Below are 24,395 nucleotides of genomic sequence, written 5' to 3' on the forward strand. Positions count from 1 at the left end.
CCAACATTGTGAGCAACATTGTGAGCAACATTGTGAGCAATATTGTGAGCATGTTAACAATATTGTGAGCATGTTAACAATATTGAATTAATACTGTGAGCATGTGGCTGAATAGTATCTACTACTGGAAATTCACCCCAAAGAAAATTAAAATTTTGATCTAAAGTTTGACTTTCATGGGCAAGTTCTTCATCTTTTTTAACAGAGATGATTGCATTAACTTCATCTTCAGTTGTGATATTATCTTTTTCATTACCATTAAGAGTTTAATTACCTGAGTCATCACTTGAAGATAAGTCATTTAAACCAAAAAAAAATATTTCCTTACTTTAATTAACATGCTTTAGCATTTCTTCTTGTTCGACTAAAAAAAAATACAATGTGCTTCAGTAACAAAAAAAAAAAAGTAAAAACAATGTTAAAAACACTTTAAGAAGTATTATCAACAAATTTATGTTTAATCTAATATTTGCAACATAATAACTAAACTATGTAACTGTAGCAGCCTCTAGTTGTTACAATTCCTGAATATATAATGTATATAGAGTACAATTAACGAGTACAATTAACTCCTAAAAAGATAAATACTATTGTATAGCTATTTAAAAAACAACTAAAGAACAAGCATATGTGTATATAAACATTATTTATATAATTATTTACAACTATAACTATACCTACTGCACAATCAGAAAATATAACTGGGGTATAAAAGTACCCAAACTAGAAAAAAATTTATAATACTTTATATATTATTATTATTTACTTACATTTACTATTTATTAAATACAAGCATATATTTATATATTTACTATTTATTTATCATTTACTATTTATTAAATACTAGCATATATTTATATATTTACTATTTATTTATCATTTACTATTTATTAAATACAAGCATATATTTATATATTTACTATTTATTTATCATTTACTATTTATTAAATACAAGCATATATTTATATATTTACTATTTATTTATCATTTACTATTTATTAAATACTAGCATATATTTATATATTTACTATTTATTTATCATTTACTATTTATTAAATACAAGCATATATTTATATATTTACTATTTATTTATCATTTACTATTTATTAAATACTAGCATATATTTATATATTTACTATTTATTTATCATTTACTATTTATTAAATACAAGCATATATTTATATATTTACTATTTATTTATCATTTACTATTTATTAAATACTAGCATATATTTATATATTTACTATTTATTTATCATTTACTATTTATTAAATACAAGCATATATTTATATATTTACTATTTATTTATCATTTACTATTTATTAAATACAAGCATATATTTATATATTTACTATTTATTTATCATTTACTATTTATTAAATACTAGCATATATTTATATATTTACTATTTATTTATCATTTACTATTTATTAAATACAAGCATATATTTATATATTTTTAAACTCTAATTTACTTCCAACAAGGTTGCAAGCAACCATTATTAAGTTATGAGTTACTTTAAAATAGAGGGTAGGTTTAAAAGCTAGGAAACAATTAACTGAAAACTTAAAATGTTTTAGGTTGTATAAAAAAGGAAAACATGAGGGTTGGTAAGAGTTATAAAGTTTTGCTAGGATTAATGAAACTGCAAGGATTAATAAAAGCATGGAGGGACAGATGCAGTAAAAATATGCAACTTGTTTAATAAGTAGTGAGCAAGAATGAGTTTTGGTTTATCCTAATATAAATGATAGCTCGTTTGAGCATTGACCATTATTAGAGAAGCAGCATAAAAGAGAAAGGCTAAAGCCTGATGATTTTAACAATGATGATGATGATAATGATGATGATGGTAATGATGATTATGATGATCAACATGATCATAATAATGTTTATATATGCATATATATACAAAATATTACATAAATTTTGAATTAAAAAAACTTCAGGGCTTTCAGGATTGCCTTTCACACTTTCGCGATAAGTTTTTTCTTAAAAAATATTTTTACAATTTGTTTTTTTGTTTGTTTATTTTTTATTTTTTTATTTACTAATTTAGCATTTTTTTTGGCCATAAATCTTATAAGTAGTGTTTTTGTCTAAGTTTTTTATTAGGGATCATAAAGTACATCACACTAAATTTATCTTTTGAATAGAATCTATAGAATATATAGATCATTTGCTCTACTGTGCGAAGATTTTTATTCAACATAAAGCGCTTTTGAATTTGAATTACTTTAAATCTCTGCGTGGAAGCCAATAATATATAGTTTTATTTACTGAATGGATAAAGTACATCATAGTAAATTTACCTATAAACTAGATCAAAACAACCAGTTAATTTACTTAACTGGTTGTTTTGATTTAGTTTATAGGTAAGTAAACCTACAGTAACCTACTTAACAGTCTGTACTTAACAGTAACAGTTCAACTCAACTATTAAATTTACTTGAATAGTTAGACAAAATTTACTTAATATACTCAAAGACCAGAGGCATTCCGAGTGGGTGGGGCGATGTAGGGAGTTTTCTAGCCCCCATACTAAATTTACAAGTCGGCATATTGCACACCTGACAAAATTGGATCTATAGTTGGCAAATGTTAGCTAACAAGGACCTTTTTTTTATATATATATATATATATAGATTTTACTTGGCAAAAAGGTTTTTTTGGTCTTAATCTATATGTCGCCACCCCATCCTTTAAAATCGCTTTGAGCAGCTCTTTCAAAGACTTGCTAGCCATACAAATGTTTCTATTTATATCCTATATGTTGATAACACATAAGTTATTTCAACAAGAATTCTCAAATAGAGTAACATTTTTTATATTTTCATTTTATTTAAAGCGATATCAAGATCAAACATAAATATGAAAGTTGTTTTTAGGATTTTTTTTAAAAGAAATCTATTTGAACAAAGAAATTTTAGTCTTCTAAAATTCTCTTAGGGATTGTCCATAAATTATGCAACGCTAAATTTATTTAAAAAACATAAGTAGGAGATCTTAAGCTCTTAACACTGCAATTTTCATTAAGCTTAACTGGTTATTTTGATTTTTTATTTAAATTAAGGCTCTGCGAGGAAAAACTTTTGATCTTTTTTGTTTTGTTTAATAGAGAAATTTAGGGTTGTGTAATTTATGGACTATCGTATATAATGATCTCATAATCGTCCCATAGTGCAAGTGAGGAAGAAAGTTTTATTTAAATTGTAAACATTTTGAATAGTTGATTATTTTTTGTTTCATGAAAATAATTTTAAAAGTAGAAACTTTCTATTGCAAACATTAAACCTGTGATTAATGCAAATGTTCAACTAAAAATTAAATTATAACAAATCTAAATTAAAAAAAAATATTTTACTTCTGTTAAAAATTTTTTTTTTCTAAAAAAATAAATTAAGCATATTCTTAAACAAATAAAGTAAAATGGTTTAAATGGAATAGTTAAGGATGTTATTTATTTGTTATGGAAAAAAGATTTTTAATTTTCTTTTTAAAGTTGTAGAAAATATTGAGCTGTATTTGAATATATAAAAATCAAATAATTTCTTTTAAAATTTTTTATAAAACATTTGATTAAAATAAAATTTTATTCCATTCTACACTGACATTTGAGGAGAATGAAATATGCAAATATATGTGTAATTAAAACAACTCTTTATTAAAAAAACAAAAAGCAAACAATAATAATAATTAAAAAAACAATCAATAATAACAATTAAAAAATCAATCAAATAAAATAAACTTTTTTATTCTTGTGATGATGTTAAGTCATTTAGAGGTACTAGAGTTGAATTTTCAGTTGTGCGACACTTTTTGGTGCAATAAAACTCAGCACCTTTTACGTATTGCTTTGTTATGCATGTTTGACGTAGCCAAACCTTACAACTTGAATTTTCACACTGGTACCACTCCATATTTTGACTTGCTGAAGCTTTGCCTAAAACTTTTCAGCACTTTTTACACTTAAATTGGTTTGCAGCTAATATTTTCGTTGGACTTGTTTCTTGGTTTATTTGCCTTTCGCCATTAGAGCTACTTGCTCTCAGCATTTTTCAACCTTTCAAGTATTTCAGGTTTGTTGAGACACTCCCCTTTGAATCTTGGCACATCTACATTTTTTCTTTTTTTTTTGTCTCAACGTGTACATACGACACATTTGTTTTAAAGCTGCTGCAAGTGATTGGGCTGATTGCTGTTGTTTTTCAACCTCTTTTTGAAATTCCTTTTGAATAGCTGGAGTTACTACAATATTGAAGGTTGGTTGCAGACAGGTTTGCAGACTGAAGTAGTGTTGTTCCTGGTGCTAATATTGGTGATGGTACTATCATAGATTCTGGTTGTTGGGATGACAAAGGCTCAGGTTCAGATGACAGTGTTTCAAACGTATTAGCAATTTTTAACTTTGACTGATTGATTTTATTGATGTCGAGTGGAAACAAGCCAGTATTCTGAAACCCAGTGATTATTTGGGTACGACTAAAAATTTCACCAGAGCTGAAAAGTTTTTTTTGCAAGTGACTAAAACATTCTTTTGATAAGTTGCTGAACTTTGTCTCTGAATAAAACTGTTGAAGTAATTTGTGCCAAACTCTTTTGACCTGGCAATAAACACTGACATCTAGTGGCTGCAGAATATGCGATGTGTGAGCTGGTAAGCAAATTGACAAGAAATTATTTTCGATGCAAATAAGTATGACCTGATAAGTGACATGTGTCACATGTCCATTTATTACTAAAATATGTATACCTAAAATTAGATAACTATAATTAGATTGATGTAATCTTTTGTGAATGTAAAATTAGATGAATATAACAAATTAGATAACTAAAATTAGATTGAACTAATTACCTGGAATTTTCTTAATGGCGGGAACATATACGTTAGTGAGCCACTGCTCAAATTGCTCATCTTCCATCCATCCGGATAGAGATATAGCATATATGGCATCATAAAAAAATGTATGGAGCAAGACAATTACCAGCAGCATTAATGCTTTTTTCCAAGTGGATAATTTGATGAGCGTATCTACCAAAACTGATACAAGTTGTTTTGACAAGCTCGTGCTTGAACCACTGCCAATTGTTTCACCTATGCCGTGGACAAGCATGTGAAGAGTTGCTACTGGTATGCTGAAAGATTTAGCCGATTTGTTAAGTGAAAATTTGCAACTTGCTCTTCGGTGTATAGTTTTCTCTTTTTTCTTTGCATGCAAGTTGTTTCAAGACATATTTTATATTAAAATAGATTTAACAATAATCAATTTGAAATTTATGCGCAAAATTTATAGAAATAGCTTGGTCACTAGAGACTTATTTAAATAATAAAAAAAGCATTTAGCAAGAGAGTAACTAGCGTATTTCATTCATTAGAATCATTTAATAAAAGTTGTTCATTTAAATTCAGAAAAATTTCATTGAAAAAATTTTTTAAATGCAAAAAATTTATAGTAGGAGATTTATTGGTCGCTTGAGATTTAATAAAAAAAGGCTGCATTTAAGAAGTTATTGCTTTACTTATTATTAGTGTATTTACATACATATAAATACATTAGTGTATTTCATTCAACTCCACAATTCTCTTTTACCGTTTTTTACTCATAACTTTTTTTTCTAAATAGCATATTAAAATTTGAAAAAAGGTTCTTAATCAGCATAAAAAGTTGTACCCGAACACTTTTCAAGTACAATAATATCAAATTTTAATAAAAAAATTCATTACACATACAAAAACTTTAAAATTTATAACAAATTTTTTTTCATCAAAAATAAAATTTGGTATTATCTCAGAAAAGTATTCTCCACAACGTGAAAAATTTTGCAAAAAGATTATCCAATAATTAATTAAGAGCGAAAAAATAAAGATTGTCATGACTATTTCATTATACCCACTACTTCATTTTACCCTGTTTTACTCTATAGTTCGATTTATTAGAGCAAATTTTTATCTTTCACTTTTTAATGCAAAAGAATCTGGTACTTTAGAATTATAAGATTCAGCAGAGTATTCATGAGCTGATTCAAGGATTGTTCCAACAATAGCTGCCTTTAGTTTTGATTTATAATTAAAAAAATATTTTGTTGTTAACTTTGCTTGCGGGTTTGGTGGTAACCATTAAGAATTATAATCAATTACTGTTTTTGATTTTCACATTTTAACAGTTTTATCAATCCAAATTTAAACTGCAGCGATATGTGTACATGCTTCAGCGAGGCTTGCCTTGCAATTACTGTTTGGATATTAAATTCTGCAAAAATTCATGGATTAATTTGGGTATCATTTAGATTTTAAATGAAACGCCTAAAAAATTTATTAAATATTTTGTTTCTTATTTAAACGCTGTCATGATTTATAGGTCTTCATATCCTCAGATGTGTAAGAGCTTGGTGAAAATAATAGAAAATTTAATGAATTAGTGTAAGTTACAGCTGGAAAGGTTTCTTTATTGTTTTTGAATTCATTATCTGAAATTGAGCAAGTGTCTATGTGCCTTTGTATAAGATTTGTGATTATATCTGTTTTTTAAAAGGTATATCTAATTTTTTGTAGTACAACATTTTTTTTATTGTAAATTTAGTAAATGAACTTTATTGATTTTGAAAACAAAAAAAATCTTGATTATTAACCACATTGATATTAAATGTTATATTAAGATATTAATTTTGGTACTAAAAGCTAATAAAAACCTATTACAAATGGTATTAAAATTAGTACCGCAAACAGTTTGTTTACTTTTTTTATCCTCTCATAATGACAACTCTAAAAAAGTCACGCAACCCACGGAACACTCTATAGGCATGTTTTTGCACAAATATAAAGTTTTAAGTTTTATGACAATAATGTTTTAATTTATTAATTAGAACAATTCAGTCATTAAAGTCAGTCATTAAATAGTTTTCTATAGCTAATTAAAGTGGTTTCAATATTGTAGTATTTGCATTTTTACTTTTACTTTTTTTAAGTATCATGTTTCATAAAAACAAATCCTAAAAGTAATATTGTAATAGTAATAAATACGTTACTAGCTCATTACATTATTTAAGTTCAAACTTAAACTTTAAATTATGAATTAAGCTGTAAATTATAACAGTAACTTAAGCTATTTTAAACTCTGCTAAACGGGAAAATTATAAGATAATAAGAGAGATATTATGTTTGAAAAAAACCAATTATAAACTAATGTAGAAAAGATACACATTTAAATTAGTGCAACCCTCCTTACCGCAAAGCAATGTCAGGAATATATGTGTGTGTTGGAAAGGGTAAAAAGATTTTTTTTTGCGATTAGATTTTTTTGCATTAATTCGAGCCCTGTACTTTAGGATGTATAAATGTTTATGCAGTCCTAGTCACAAACCTGGCCCTGGCTATATTTTATCAAACCTGGCCCTGGCCGCGGTCATATATCAAACCGATTCGCTTACTAATTTGGGCACATTAGCAGGGTTTATGTCTCTCAGTACATATTCAATATTTTCACCTTGTAGGTAATCTTGTACTTTATTTAAATAGTGTGTGGAAGCTAGATCAGGCCAGAACACAATTTTGTCACATCCTAGTGACTGCTTTGCCCGAATGAGCAATGTAATGCTTTGAGACCCCTTTCTCTGACAAGGCTATCCAAACTATTAATTTTGACTCATATTTGCTTTTTCTTTTGAGCTTGACCGCATTAGGGGTTGCATTGGAATCAGAAGTATAATATCCTGTGTTGCCAGGAAGCTCTGTGTTGCACAAAGGAAAATACCATTTTTTGTCAATTATCACAAATTTTTTCTGGACTAGTGCAACTAATTTTTGGCATTTAAGATGCACAGCAGCTTTCTGAACCAATATTCTTTTTGGCGATTTTGTTTATTTACAATATCAAATGCTCGTCTTTTTGTTAATAATTTTGGATATATACTGTAGGGAGACATTGAATCTTTTGGTTAAGATGCACTGTTAAAAACTGTCCTACTTTTAAATCAATTTTTCTAGGCATTTTATCTGTTTGATCGGTATTTTTTTGCAGTCTGACCATTTCCGACTTTCCGTTATGATCCTATATTGATCTCCTTTAGTTGCAGTATATTGTACATGGTTGATTTTGAGAGATTTTCCTTGCGAAAAATGTCTCAAAATCAACCATAATTAACAATTAAAAACAAACATTTTGTTCTCTTTTGGATGCAAATCCAAAAAAGCGTACACTCGTTTACAGAGCGCCTCTTGACTATTTGATCTTTTAGACATGTTTATTAGGTTCTGAAATAAAAAGACTATGGTATATTGAAGAGGAATAAATTTACAACATAATAGGTAGGATTATAATATTATAAAACATTTTTAGACCTAAATTAAAACTACAAAGTTTTTCCGGATTTTTAGTTGTAACATGTTATTAATCAAAATCTCATGTGACTAATCATACAACAAATAGCAAAGTTGTTTTTTATTCTATCTGTTCCGTTATGTTAAAAAAATTTGATAAAATTTTTTATCAAATTTTTTTGCTTGCACATCAATGAATTGCGATTCTCTCTTGTTTTTATGTTTTCCCAACTCGTTGTTTTTTTGCACTTTAAAGTTATTCTTTGTTTTCTGGTAACTCATAACTTGATTAGTGGTTTATTGCAGCCTTGTTGATATATAATGGATACAAAAGTTCTTAGGGAGGTGGAACAGAAGTTCTTAGGAAAGTAAGTACAGAAATTCTTAAGGAGGTGGATGCAAAAGTTCTTTGTGAGGTAGATACAGATGTTCTTAGGTAGGCGGATACAGAAGTTCTTAGAGAGGTGGATGCAGAAGTTCTTAGAAAAACAGAATAAAAAATGCTTAACTCATCAATATTTTAAAAATAAATATTATTAAAAAAAATATTTTTTAAAGTATTTGATTTAATATTTATAATTTAATTATATTTTTATAATTTAATAATATTTTTCATCAATATCTAGAGTATTTTTGAAGCGTTGGTCAATCAACTTTATTCTATAGATGAAGACGTGAGTTTTTATTTACTCTGCACTTTTATTTTCAAATTTTATTTTATTTAAACCCCTTTATGGATATGTATATTAAGTATGTGTACATTATATTTCTGTTCTTTATTTTTTTGCTATTTACATAAGTATTTGTACATTATCTTTTCTGTTCTTTACTTACCTTTGATATTACATAACTTTTTAAATTAGTTTGTTACAAAATAATATCTTGTTAGGTTACTCCAAGACTAATGCATTTGATTGAAGAATTATCAAAAGGGTGCAAAACAGCTAACGAACTCTATCAATCAGGTTTTAATCCTAAACTCTTGATTAATAATGGTCATTTTTATGCTGTACGTGTTTTTTTAAAAAGTTTTTCTGATTTATTGTTTTTTGTTTTGTTTAATTCCACTTGTTAATGGGTTCATTATGATGGGTTTTAATAGAATAACAATAGGATTGCATAACAATAGGTTTATAAAAAAAAGGATGATGTAATAATTATTACAAGTTGGTAAAATTGAGTTATGCTTATTTGTCTGCATGGTTTTGTGATTTTGTCAAAAAATTAACTTGTATCTCTAACACAGATATAAAAGTTTTTTATTATTATTATTTTTTTTTAACATCTTCGCTTCCAACAAGGCTGCAAGCAGCCACTAATTAAAGTTGGAAGTTACTGAAAGAGAAAAGATAAAGATTGTAGAGCAAGATAACGATTGACAGACGATTTTGATTGCAAATTATATGAGTCAGGAAAGCAAGATGAAGGAAGCGAATTCCAAAGAGCTGATGTTCGAGGAAGAAAACTAGGCGAATAAGCGTTTTTGGAGCACTTAGGAACAGTCACAGAAAAAGGAAGACACTTAATTGAATGACGAATAACACGAGAATGAATTATAGTAGATGGCACAAGAGACGCTAGCTCTTTAGAGCAGTGCCCATTATAGTATTTGTAGAAAAGAGAAAGAGAAGCAACATTACGACGATGTGATAATGGTTGGAGGTTGGCTGCAAGAGCAGGTCCAACTATGTTTACAACGCGTTTTTGCACCTTGTCTAAAAGAGAAAGGGCATCATTAGAGGATCCGCCCCAGATATGGCAACAATATTCCATACAAGGCCGGATTTGAGATTTATAGAGATAAAGAATAGAATCCGAATTAAGAAAGTGACGAGCTCGATAAAGAGATGCAACCTTAGCAGATGCTAATTTTGCAACTGATTTGATATATGATTTCCAAGAAAGATTGGAAGTAAGAGTTAATCTTAGAAGATGAAGAGTAGGTGACTCATCGAGTACATCACCGTTCATAAATATAGGAAGATCTAAATTATTGCGATAACGATTGGCAGAAAAAAATTGAGTTTTATCTGAATTAAAGTTCACCAGCCACTGTGAACCCCATGCTGTAGCAGAAGTAAGATTCTTTTCAAGCTCAAATGCCCCCTCCAAGCAATCAGAGGGTGTTGGTTTTTTATCACGACAAGAATAAATGGTAGTGTCATCAGCAAACAATGCCACCTTAGATGTGAGAATATCTGGAAGATCGTTAATGTAAATTAAAAAAAGTATAGGGCCAAGGATAGAACCTTGAGGAACCCCTGAAGTTACAGAATAAGAAGAAGAGTGTTGTCCATCGAAGACAACTTTTATGCTATGATTGGAAAGGAAGGATTCAATGATCTTAAAAATGTCAAGAGCAATGGCCTTAACCTCTCCACCTTTATCTATTGCACGATAAAACCTGTCAGTTATTACTGTTAACAAATCAGCTGTAGAACGAGAAGATCGAAATCCATATTGATGGTCAGAAAGTGATTAGATTCAAGATGAGAAATTAAGTGTTTGTTAATTAAAGATTCAAAATCCTTGCTTATGATAGGAAGAAGACTTATAGGACGGTAGTTAGATGAATCAGATCGCTCTCCAGAATTTTTGAAGATAGGGATAACAGATGCCGCTCTCCGGCAGGCTGGAAAGCAAGACTCTGATAAGCACTTGTTGAATAGTTTTGATAGTATAGACGACAGCTCCGGAGAACACTTCTGCAAGACAATAACAGGTATGTTGTCTGGGCCACAAGCTTTAGAAGAGTCTAGGCAGGAAATCACTTTAGATACAGATGCTGGAGTGATATGAATGTCAAGCAATGGATCAATCTGCTTGTTGGCAATATCAGGTAGAACAGAACTAGTGGAATCAAGAGATGATATTGATGAAAAGTTTTTAGCAAACAATTCAGCTTTGTCTTTAGGTGAGGTGACAAAGTCTGAACCATTCAAGAGAGGTGGAATTATAGATTTGCCCTTATTATTGATATTATTAAAGATTCTCCAGAAGTCACGAGAGCCTAATTTTTGAGATGAGATACGAGATTTCATGACCTGAGAATAGCGGGTTTTGGCGTTAGACAAAACTTTTTTACAATTTCTAGCAGTAATAAACAGACGTCTGTTTTCTGGAGAATTGTTTTGCTGATAGATATGGAAGTAACGGTTTCGATTAGCAATTGCAGCAGCACAAAGTGAGGAAAATCATGGAGAAGAGTGAGGCTTGATCTGAAATCATAGAAAGGGAATAAAGTTGACTATTTGAGTTAGAGTTTCAGAATGGCAAAAGTTTTTGTCTTCAATGCCTGCAGAGTCACTGACACTAGAGCCAAACCATTCAGTGTGATGAGCATTAAAGTCACCAACAACAACAATAGGCTGATGGGAAAAGAGAGAGGGCTTGGTCAATATGATCAGAAATAACGTCAAAAAGTGTGCAGTCTTGAGATGAAGGAGAGCGATATAGAACAAAGAGAAAGGCAATAGGGTGAAGTGGTGCTAAACGAAAGCACATAAAAGATTAGTCTGTGGATTCAAACCTAGTTTCACGACAAATGGGTGAATTCTTATGAATGTAAATGCTCAGGCCAAGCATGTGACTATTGGAGTCTTTACGAATCAGAGGAAGATAACCATCAACACTAAGATCACAAGATGAGACAGCCGAACTCAAATTAGTCTCACAAAGAGCAAGTAGGTCTGGTGAACTTTGCAAGAGATAAGACTCAACAGAAGAAAAGTTACTTCGAAGACCACAAATATTAGTGAATGATAGGTGCAGAGAACTTGGTGATGATGATGGTTTTTTGTGTTTTATAGTTTTTGGTACTTTATTCATTTTAAATTAGATTGAAGAACTTGACTCAAAGCATAGATAGTACTCAGAACACTGTTTAATAGCCCAAGTAATTGTCTCATTACTACTAATAAACCCTAAGCCGTAACAAAGGGCTCCAAATGTGGCCTCCGCAATGCACACCAAAATTACAAACAGGGACACCATCCATGCGCAAAATGGCACTGTTAATACTTACTTAAGTTACAGATATAAAAGTTTTAATGGATTTTTGATGATGTTTGGCCTTTTTTTATTAAATAATAAGATTCGTAATCATTAATTTTCAAAAATGTGATCATTACATTTCTTTGTTTTCTGTATCATAAATTGTAAAAAAAAAGAAAAGCAGTTTGTTTGTGTAAATTTTATGTAGTTTAAATATAGTTTGTAATTTTTTGAATAAATTTGCTGACATATTTTTTTAATGATAGCATTCGTATCATATGGATCAAATAAGAACAGGGTTTCAAAAATATGTTGGGTGAGTTGTGTTATAAGTTTTGTTTTGCAAAGTTTTTTAATTTATTTTAATTAAAATGTTTTTAAATTATTTAATAAATTATTAGTAAATGGACCATCTTTAAAAATGTTAACTGACTGTGGATTGCAGGCAGTATCCTGGTATCATCTTCTTTTAGTAGGTACTGTAATCAAAATGATTTAATTTACTAGAAATTATGAGCAATGATGAAAAATTAACAAAAAATTTATAATTTTATAATAAATCTATAAAATGGTGGAAAATGCATTGTATAGTATATATACACATTATTTATTTATTAATTCATAAATTAGTTTTATCTACAGATTGTGCTTGATTCATAATGTGAAAGAAAAGTCATTGAAATTTGTTTCCGTTATTGATTGGTCAATTATTTCAAATGGAAATAAGTAGAGAAGTTATTAACATGGAGGGAGTGCATGGGTGATATAAGGATTTTAGGGTTAGGTTTTTCAGACCACAAAAATTTAACAACATTTTAAATTGGACGCACAAGTAAGTTCTCGTATATTAATCTCTGAGCAAACTTAACAATGTTGTATGAATATCCTTGTTTATTTGTGCAAATTTTTTTGCTACCCATTGTGGCCACACATTACAATTTAAAACTTGGTTTTGTTGTAAAATGTGCACCAAATAAATGTCTTTTGCTTGTTGAAATAATTTTTTAATTATTTTTAGTTTTGTAGAAATTTCACTAACAGATAAATAACTATTAGGTGTATTAATTGAGTGTGTGTGGCAAATGAATAAGTTCATTGTGTGTGTGTGTGTGTGTGTGTGTAACAAATAAATAAGTTCACTGTGTGTGTGTGTGTGTGTGTGTGTGTGTGTGTGTGTGTGTGTGTGTGACAAATAGATAAGTTCATTGTGTGTGTGTGACAAATGAATAAGTTCATTGTGTGTGTGTGACAAATGAATAAGTTCATTGTGTATGTGGAACAAATGAATAAGTTCATTGTGTGGAATATTTACAATACTTAGTAGTTAAAAACTTTTGAGTTTTAAAAATTTATTAATAAAAAATTTACAAATAATAAATTTACATATAAATACTTATTTATTTTTATCTATAACTGTTTGCCAACATGCACACAAAAAATAATGCTGTGATAAAACTCTTTCAGCTTGGCAGAAAGATTTCTTGGGTAAGCTTTGAGGTAAGTCTTGTTTTATAAGCTCTATCTCAGATTGTACAAAAGTGAACAAAAAAGTTGATAATCAGTTGGGTACCATAATGATAACTAAGTCTAGTTATGATTATGGTAGGTGGGATAATATTACCTACCATTTTAATTGTTTTGTTTTTCTATTTGCTCAAGTTTATTAATGAAAAAGCAAATTTCCTATTGGACAATCAGTTAAGAATTTTAGCTTTTCTATTTGAGCACAATAGACCTCTGCACAGTGGCAGATAGGAAGTAGTTCAGTAGACCTATCTACAGTGACAGGTAGGAAGCAACTCCCAATATGCATTACCATGTTTCCAATATGCTCCACCATACTGTAATCATTATCTTTTTCATATGAAGTTCAGGTTTTAAAGTTGGTCTTGGCTTTTGGGGTAGGGCTAAGCTATTGGAATTTTCTGGTGTGGTTAACATAAGGTACCCACCATCCACCACCCACCACCTCTAATAACATTGTCAAGCCAACTCATATTTGATCATGCAAAAAGCCAAAATGTTGATATTGAAGTAAATTCTAAACCACAAACCTTTTTAAATAAGGTCAGAGTGGTCAGAGAAACAGGTATTGACTGCAGTATTTCCAGAGGCACAGTGTGGGTTTAAACTCTGTGAAGAGATTCTAACTCTGTTTTACCATAAATCTACTATGAAACATACTGCAAAATGCACTGTTTACATTTAAAAAAATTAAATTAAAAAACAAATAATTTACTATTAAAATATTTGTAAGGAAAAAGTATTAAGTTTGTCATTAAGTTTCAGGTATAATATTGCTTTATGAAACAATTTTGAAGCATGATTAGCTATCTGAAATATAATGTTAGTTAAATAGTATAAGTTAAGTTGGTTAAAACTATATTTATACTTTAGGGGCTGGCGTGCAGAAGAGCAAAAGGCTATTGACAACAGTAAGCATTCGGATAAAATTGTTGATAATCGCCAAAATGTGGACTTTCTTAAAAGACTTGGTAATGATGAATTAAAAAAAAAAAACTACTCTAAAGCTCTTCAATTGTATTCAGAAGCTATTGATAGATGCTCTTTGCGAATTAAATGTCCAGACGGTAAAGATTGCCCTTCCTGGAAAAAGGATTTAGGAGAAAATGTGTTTCACTGGTATTTATAATATTTTTATTTTCTTTATTTTTTTGGTCACGAGACAAATTTAATTTAGTTACCATTTATTTCAATAAATTATTTGAAATATTTTAAACTTATACTTTTTTTTTTTAATTTCATAAGCTTTTATAGCATTATATTTTTAAAACATTTTGTAAAAAGAGATATTAATTTTTGTGTGCGTCCTCAAGCTTTGTTTATGTATGCACCCTCAAGCTTAATTTATATATGCACCCTAGAGCTAAGTTTATGTGTGCACCCTCAAGCTTTTACTCATGCTTTTACACCTCACCACTATCAAACTTTTAATCAGGTTAATAAATCAGTTTTTTTATCAATATTTTTTTAATGAAAATAAAATTATTTTTAATCAGCATTAGCTGATGTTGCTTTAAGTTAAACTAGTTTACTTTTTTCAATTATATTTAGGTGGGTTGAACCAGCAACCTTGTTCGCCAGTCGTGCTCAGTGTTACTTAAAACTTAAAAATTGGAAAGCTGCTGTCAGTGAAGCTAGCAAAGCAATATGTGCATGTTGGATACGTAAGTTTCTGGCTGAACATATATGATCATTTTTCCCTCTAATTTTTTCCTTTCTTGCTTTTTCTATGTTGAAATGGATTTAGATTTGCATCCAATCTTTTTTTTTTTTTTTTTTAAATAATAAAACACTTTTTTTCTGAGATTTTCAGTTTTAATTTGAACCAGGGTTTAATTTTCTGGGAAATATTTTCTGTTTCAATTAACTAAGCTTTTTTCTAAAAATCAAGTACAGTTTATTAATAAAATAATTATTTGAATTTTTATATTCAGCTTCAACAGAAGGTGCACCTCATAGAGAAAAAATTTTTATTAAAGCAACATATAGGCGTGCAAAAGCTTGGTTTGAGTTAAAAGATTACCTCAAAGCCCTTAATGATATATCCTGTGTTTGCGAACTTGCTTCTGATAATCCTTTATTTAAAGCATTTTACAAAGAAGTAATTTTTTGTTTTATATATTTTTTTAACACTTGTTTTCAAAGATTTTAAATGTTTAAATTTTTAAAGAATTTTAAAAATTCAAATTTTTAAAGTTTTTAATAAGTTAAAAATAGTTTTTGTTTTATAACTTACTTTAATAATAATGCTTTTAAAAATTAGAGCAAGGAAAATGTTTGTTTACCAGTTGTCTATATTTGTTTGAACATTTATGACACGATGTATATTTATACACACAGAGGCAAGCACACACACGAGCGCACAAAAATCTCAAAAGAATACCCATTAAATTCAAATTACAGAAAAAAATAAAATGGAATTGCTCAAAAACAAAAATCGAAGAATACAATATTTGTCTTTTTGTAAAGAATTATTAAAAGAGAAAATGGTTTTTATTGCATGAGACAATAACAAAGCCTGCAGATTACAGAGGACTTAGTACTTCATGACTGATTCATGATTGATTGTACTTCAGAGAATACTATACACTAGAGTATATTGTACTTCACACATACACACACACCCACCCACACGCACGCACACACACACACACACACACACACACACACACACACACACACACACACACACACACATATATATATATTTTATATATATATATATATATATTTTTTATATTTATATATATATATATATATATATATATATATATATATATATATATAACATATATATATATATAAAACATATATATATATATAACATATATATATATATATATATACATATAAAACATATATATATATATATATATATAACATATATATATATATATATATACACAAACAAAATAGGTAATGTATTATAACGGTATAATAATAATACAAATACTCTAGTACGTTTAAGAGTGCTCAATACTATTAAATAATAGAACACTATTTAATTATATAAAATGAATAAAAACAACTTTTGATGGAACTCTGAGTTTCCTGCCTTTCGGCAATCAGCAGCCAGTGTGTATTGTGTGTACCGTTTAAAAATAACAAATTAAAATTACGGTGGAATGAGTTCTGACGTTACAAAAACAAAACAAAACAAAAAGACGTCAAAGGTTTTAGTCCTCGGTGTCGAATAAGGATAGTAAAAATTTCTTTGAATGACGGCACTTCGATATTATTTCATATTTTTTATTAAGTAAGTTTTCTCCTTTATATGATAATATATGAAATTTCTCGCGGCAAAGATTACAAACTTTTGATGCTTGATTTAGGGTCGTGCTATTATCTTCCATGTAATCACAGATTTTATATTTTTCGATTTTAGCTTCCATATTTCTTTGGAAAGCTCAGTGTCTTTTTTAAATTTGGGTGCATGGAAAGATTCAAGATGGTTGGCATATCTTAATTTAAATGTGGTTTCACTTATACCGAAATAAACTTTGTCTTTGAATTAAGGATCTCTAGAACTCACAGTGGCTTGGTATACGACATTGCTAGAAAGGCATTGGTTATTTAATGGACAAATTTTTTTGTCTATGCAGTTGCATTTTTTTGATGTTTTATTTTTATTGCTTTGTAAAATTTTGTTGTTATGTGCATTTATTAAAGACTTGATATTAGGCATGCAACTATAACTTTAATATAGTTTCGATTAAAAATTTTATGAAGCCTACTGGAAAGTGTTGGTCAATTAAAACTAAAAAGCGATATCCAATTTTAGTTTCAACATTTTTGCTGAACGGGAGGTTGTACCATATAATTTTACGTTTGCGATGTCTTTTTTGATTTTTGTTTATTTGCGGTTGGTAGGTGAGTTTTGAATTGCATCCTGATTTACGTAAAGCCTCTTCATACGGAAGAATAGAATTTTGAACACAGTTTCATTTACTGCCATAGTCGATAATCTTAACTCAATAGTGCGAGGGATTTCTTTTATTATATTAGGTGGATGGTTTGAATCAGAATAAACACATAAGTTGGTTATTAGGTTTACAAAATGGTTGATAAGAACTGTCAATCAGGTTAAATGTTACATCAAGATAATTGACTATTTTAATATTACATTGGATGGAGATAAGTAGGTTGTTACTTTTAAGAATATGCGTAAAATGCTTTTTGATTTTTTCCATTTGTTGGCCGCTTTTGTTTTCAAAAGTAGCAAGTCCATCGTCACGATACAAGCCAAAATTATTTTTATCGTAGTGTTAAGAGAGTTGAAACAATATAAAAATACCAACTAGTTCGCAAACTTCAGCTCGATCAAATGCTCCCATTCATGACATCAAATAATTCGCCTCTTTTCTTTATCCAAGCTTCATCGTTTTTAAAAATTAGAGATTTTCTTGCATGATATATTAATTTTTTATAGTCATCTTTTGTATGATAATAACATGTTTTTTCGGCGAAACAGATTACATTGGTAAGAGTGTTTTCACTAATAGGTTGGTAAAAATCAATTATATCAAAAATTAGAAATTTGCAAAGGTGTTTGTTTTTGATTTTTTTAAACCAATCTATAACAAATTGGGTGCTTTGTCATTGATTCAACTGTAGTTTATTTTTTAATTCGTAAAAATTTTTAGATAAAATGACTTAACTAATTCTTCCTACCTCGTTTTTCGAAGGATTTAAAAGGCGAACTAAAGGGTTGTTAATAATATTATCGTTATGGTCTTTTAAAGTGAAAAAACAGACGGATGATCCGTTTATCTCACTATTGTTATACACTTCATGGTGGATTAAAAGGTATTTTCCTTCCTTATTTATTTGATCTTTTAAATTCTGGCATCGATTTTTTGTAGGTAGAAGTAATTATATATATATATATATATATATATATATATATATATATATATATATATATATATATATATATATATATATATATATATATATATATATATATATATATATATATGTTAGGGTTCAAATAGAGATGATAATTTTTTTTTTTCGGTGTGCTGTGTATTCCTTTTTGCATGTTACTAGCTAAAGAGAAAGTTTTATTTTTTTACTTTAATATTCATGAGGTTATTGGTTGTGGTACTGTACAGAGAACAAAGGTTGATTTTAAAAGATCGCTTCTAGAACAAATGACTTCTTTGTGATTGAACTTTTTTTTTACTGATAAATGAATCTGAGGAGCAAAATCTTTTCAATACATTCTTGTTTTTGTTCAATACATTCATATTAATTTTTGTTCAATTCATGAATGTTTTTTTTTAAATAATTTTTGATAAAAATCTAAATTGGAGATGAATAAAATATGCTAATTGTTAAATTGATAAAAATATTTATCAAGGTAATAAAAATATTTATTAAGTTAAAAATTAATTTAACTCCCTTGTTACCAATCCTTAGTTCACCGTTTTTCCGTTAAAACTCATTTTTTTACTTTATTTTTTTGTTTTACCAGAAATAACTTTATTTTATAACAAGATTCTTGATCGGCGTTAAAAGTTATAAAGAATACGTATTAATTTAACCGATAGTAAAGAGTTTTATGCCCATTTTTGAAGAAAATAAAAGAGTATATATTTTGTTGCCGAATATTTATCAATATATCAACAAAAAAAAAAATCTTTTTGTTAAAATTTATATTAACTTATTCAGATATTCTCTATTACGCGATTGAAAATATATTAATATTAAGTTTATTCAATAATTACAGATTACAATAAAAATTGTCGTTATCTATTCATTCTTAATTATATCCACTATTTCATCCTACCCTGTTTATCTCGATTTTAAATTTGAAAACCTTTTTTTATATATAATATTAGGTTTTCAAATGTTGAGCAACCTCTAAAATGTTATAAAATGTTAACCCGTAACAACAAGCAACCCGTAAAATGTTTTCAAATGTTGAACAACCTCTATAAATGGTTTTCAAAATTTTTAATCAAGGCATCAGGTCGTAATTATTTACATGGATAAAAATGTCTTATAAATTTGCTTGCAAGCTCATTCTTCATTTATTCTGCCGGCACTAAATGATGCTATTTTTTTGCCAAAAGTGTTTGGCTCAAATTTCTTGTATAGTTTAATGCAAAGACAAGTTTAATGCAAAGACTTTACAGCTTTGGTAAATTTTTAATGCGTGCGCAAATAGTTACTTGATCCAAACTACTGGCTTGTTTCCACTCGACGTCAATAAAACTGATCACTCAGAGTTCCCCTAATGCGTTTGAAACTTTCTCAACCTAAGTCTTCATTATCTCAACCACCAGAATTGATAACAGCGGTTAATATACGGAGCCTAAACGGCAGGATTAGAATACCATTTATTTCCCTGCGTTCTTAGACCGGCCGTTCATGTTTTAAGAAATTGACAAAAAAACAAAAAAATCGCTATTTTTTCCCTACATCACAATAAAACAAAAAAAAACTATTTTCTGATGGTTTTAAAATAATATATTAAATCGTTCAGAATAAAAATGTGAAAAAATGTAAATAATAAGTTATTAACTAAAAAATAAACAAATAAACTTCGAAACTTATAATTCTTAATTGCTTTTTTCTTTCATTTGATTTGTTTTCTCTTTTTTCGTCTAAATTCAGACCGCCATCTTAAACCTTGCCTTCATGACGCTATATTTCAACGTCTATCATTTTACGGTTACAATTATTTCCTTCAAATTAAAAATGTTCCGCTACAGCAGAATTTTTCTATTTTATATTCAAGTTTATTTTTGTATTATAAAAATTAATGCGAGAACAAATTTTTAGTTTTGTTTTTTCGATATAACATTGTAGGTGCAACAAATGTTATAGCGCGTATTTAAATAGTTAGTGCCTATATTCTATTCATTTTTTTTAGAATAATTAATTTTTAATAAGATTAATTAGTTTCTAAAAATAAATATTTTGTATTAATTTTTTTTTTAATCGAAAACGTATTTTCATTGAAGGTACTTTTGGTTCATCGAAAGTTTAAAAGACGAGAATTGGTGCGTCACTGTGGAAACTGCGGTGCAGGAGAAGGAATAAAGCTACGCCGCTGTGCAGAATGTTATGAGACATACTGTTCAAAAATATGTCAGTCAAAAGATTGGGTTAACCATAAACATCTTTGTAAAATGTTGAAAAATAGAAAAGATTGAATTATTGAGCTACTTTTCCTCTCTCTCTCCTGCATGCGTACTCTTATCTTGCAAGCGTATGAAAACGGTTTTGGAATTGAAACGGTTGAGTTTTAGTCATGAAAACGGTTAAGAGCTTAGGTCATGAAAACGGTTAAGAGTTTTGGTCATGAAAACGGGTAAGGGCTTTGGTCATGAAAACGGTTAAGAGTTTTGGTCATGAAAACGGTTAAGAGCTTTGGTCATGAAAACGGTTAAGAGTTTTGTCACGAAAACGGTTAAGAGCTTTGGTCATGAAAACGGTTAAAAGCTTTGGTCATGAAAATGGTTAAGAGTTTTTGGAGCCACTATAATATATGTGTTAGCACTAGTATACGCGCTTTTTTAAAAAGATTTCAATAGGTGTTAATTTTTTTTTTCTTTTGTTTAGTAATAAATTTTTAAATTTTTAAATTTTTTTTCTTTTTACTTCAGAAAATATTACAGTTTTGTTATCAGTGTAAGTCCTGTTATAAAATATAATAAAAACATTTAAAATTAAATTTTTAACTCATTTTTAAATTCAGCTAACGGGTTGATTTTCCTTATTTCTAATAGGAGATTGTTATAGACTCTAGCACTAGAGTAATAGAACGAACTTTTAGCATATGCAAGTCGGATTTTTGGAATTTTTGTTAGTTTGCTGTTATTTCTTGTTGCTTTTGAATGGTTGACAACTTCAAAGTAGTTTGCAAAGTTTGAGCATGATAAACCAAGAATGGATTGCTTCGTTATTAGACAATTTACAATGAGAATTTGCTAGAATCGTGATTTTATGTTCACTTTGTGCTTGTTCTTTGCATTTCTTAAACGAGATGCATGTGCATACAAAGAGTTCAGCTTCTCTGATTTGGATTTTGGTAGGTTGAGGCAAAGATTTCCAGAGTAGGTGTAATAATAGTTAATAATAGCCAACTGGTCATTCTGCTGCATGAGGTGTTAACAAATGTCTAGTTTTTTTAAGTAGTCTTAGTCTGCCACAAGCATTTTTATAAGCATTGTTAAAATAACTACTCATATTTAATGTCGGGTCTAGGTCGATACCAAGGTATTTATAGCTCAAGGTTAACCATATTGAGTTGAAGTTGTTAGAAACGTTCATTGTTTTTTATTGTCTTGAGAGAGACTTTCCTGTCTCAAACAGCATAAACTCAGTTTAACCGACTCCAAGGTTGAGTATTAGCTCGTTTTTTATACACCATTTTGAGGTTTCTTTCATTTCGGATGAAAGATGCAATTTTATAACAAATACATCTTTTCCAGGAACGTATATGACTCTGTCGTCAGCATAAATAATAGGTTTTGAATGTTTCAAACAAGATACCAGGTCATTAAAGTAAATAACAAAAAGTAAAAGACCTAATATTGATCTTTGAGGTACACCGCATACAACTTTTCCTGTTTCAGATATTGTGTTTTGAAAACAAATTGTTTCAGATCTGTTAAATAGATAATCTTTAAACCAGCAGCAGTATCACGAACACTATAACTGTTTAATAAGTATTGTTTGTTGATAAGTATTCTGTGGCTTAAAGTGTCAAATGCCTTACTCGAGTCCAAAAATAATGCCCCAGCTATTTTACTTTCGTCAACTGTTTGTTTTATGTTATCTACACACAGCGTTGCAGCTGGTTTTGTTGATCGTTTACGTCGAAAACCAAACTGATAGTCATTTATTAAACTGGTTTCCTCTATCAAACTGGTTTCCTCTATGAAAGTTTACATAAAAAATATCAAAGTAAAAAGAGTTGTACTTAACTCATAAACTTTCTTTTTAATTGTCGCAAACATGCAATATTTTTAATTTATTTTGCGGATTGTTTCACTTATTTCAAAATACTTTTTTTAAACAATTCTTTAGAAAATTTTAAACAATTCTTAAAAAATAATCTTGAGTAAATGAGAAGTTCATTTTTAAAAGGTGTTCGAGTAAATTGATTTTAAGAAACTGACAAAAAACTGGACTACGTATGTTAGCGCTCAACCACAAAAATATTCTTTATTATTAATAGAAAGAGTTTGTTATTGGATCTAATATTTAGATAGATTTAATATTTAAATATCAGCATATAAGATTTAGAAATGGAATAAACTTTAAAATGTTATTTTTGCGATATTTGAGAATTCATTCTTTAACTAGAATTGAAATTTTACTTTTAAATCTTTGAGTTAAAATTTAGTAAAAAATAAAAATTAGATTTTCAAATATAATATTACACCCTCTCCCTTGTTATCCCTTGACTCCGTTCCAAAATATTGATCTAACTTTCATTCAGACTCATCGAAAATATGTTGATAATTGAAAACAATCTTTTTTTCAGACTTTTTTTAATAATGCAATAACAATTTATTCCGATAATACATTTATTACATCATGACGCAGTTTATAACAACATGAAATTATTTTTTAAAAAGTAATTAATTTTTTTTTTTTATTCAAAATTTTGAGTTTTTTAAGAAAAAATTTCAAAATAATGATCCGAATAAATGAATAAAAACTATAAATTTTAACACAATTTTCTCGTTTTTATGTATTGCTACAAACAACCTCTTATTAAAAAAAAAATCAGGGTAAAGAATTAGCATAGTTACAAACAACCTTGAGTTAACATTGTTACAAACAAGTAGATTTTTAGTTTAGGATTTAACAACAGCATCTATATTCACAAAATTTAGTGATACAAATAACGTAACAACTGAATTTTGTCTCTAAAATAGATATTTTACCAAAGATGAATTTCTATACCTTCTAAATGAATTAAAAAATAAAAAACTCTTTCAAACGTTCGAAAGAACAAGCTCTTGCAGTTTATCTCGTTTGGTTAAAGACTGTTCTTGATCAAAATTTAATTGCACGTTAAAAGTTTCGAATTGTTGCCGTCAGATATGAGTCTTTTTGTTGACAAAAAATTAGGAGCAAAATCACGATCATGAAATGTTTGGCGATTAGATAATACAGACACGATCAAAGGTTTGTTTGACTTAAAAGACGAACAGCTAAACCCGGCGGTACTTATTTATTATTTGATAAAAGTTCAAAAAATTTTTTATAATAAAATCTGTACAATGGGCAAAAAAAAAGATATTTAGTTATGCCTTTTGTTGTATGCACTCAAATACTTTTATTATTGATGTTTAAGGACGCTTTGCTGCAACTATGACACAACTATATTAAGTTTTTTTAAAACAAAAACCGATTTATAAGAACTAGTTCAGTCTAAGGATTTAGTAGTTTCAGAGGTTTCAAAGATATCATTGATGAATTAAAAACTACATATTAAATATTTACCAAGATCGCAATTTGTTCTAAAAGTTAGTTTACTAGTTTACAAACTAACCATACTTGGTTTGTTACAAAACGCTTATGAGTTGTTGAGGCT

At 28.5% G+C, this 24,395-nt stretch overlaps 1 protein-coding gene across 3 annotated transcripts in view; it reads left to right on the plus strand.

Moving 5' to 3' along the window:
* The window catches only part of LOC101238502 (uncharacterized), a 40,679-nt gene extending 19,674 nt beyond the window's left edge, over nucleotides 1-21,005 (plus strand). For all 3 annotated transcript variants that reach the window (XM_065808280.1, XM_065808278.1, XM_065808281.1), the window contains 7 exons: nucleotides 8,944-8,991; nucleotides 9,207-9,326; nucleotides 12,577-12,626; nucleotides 14,708-14,953; nucleotides 15,386-15,498; nucleotides 15,769-15,935; nucleotides 20,806-21,005. In XM_065808280.1, coding sequence (XP_065664352.1) covers nucleotides 8,944-8,991; nucleotides 9,207-9,326; nucleotides 12,577-12,626; nucleotides 14,708-14,953; nucleotides 15,386-15,498; nucleotides 15,769-15,935; nucleotides 20,806-20,997 — 936 coding nt within the window. In that variant the 3' untranslated portion in view covers nucleotides 20,998-21,005. The remainder of the gene's footprint in view (nucleotides 1-8,943; nucleotides 8,992-9,206; nucleotides 9,327-12,576; nucleotides 12,627-14,707; nucleotides 14,954-15,385; nucleotides 15,499-15,768; nucleotides 15,936-20,805) is intronic.
* Nucleotides 21,006-24,395: the final 3,390 nt, after the last annotated feature.

This window comes from Hydra vulgaris, chromosome 10 (assembly GCF_038396675.1).
Source record: "Hydra vulgaris chromosome 10, alternate assembly HydraT2T_AEP".
Taxonomy (NCBI): domain Eukaryota; kingdom Metazoa; phylum Cnidaria; class Hydrozoa; order Anthoathecata; family Hydridae; genus Hydra; species Hydra vulgaris.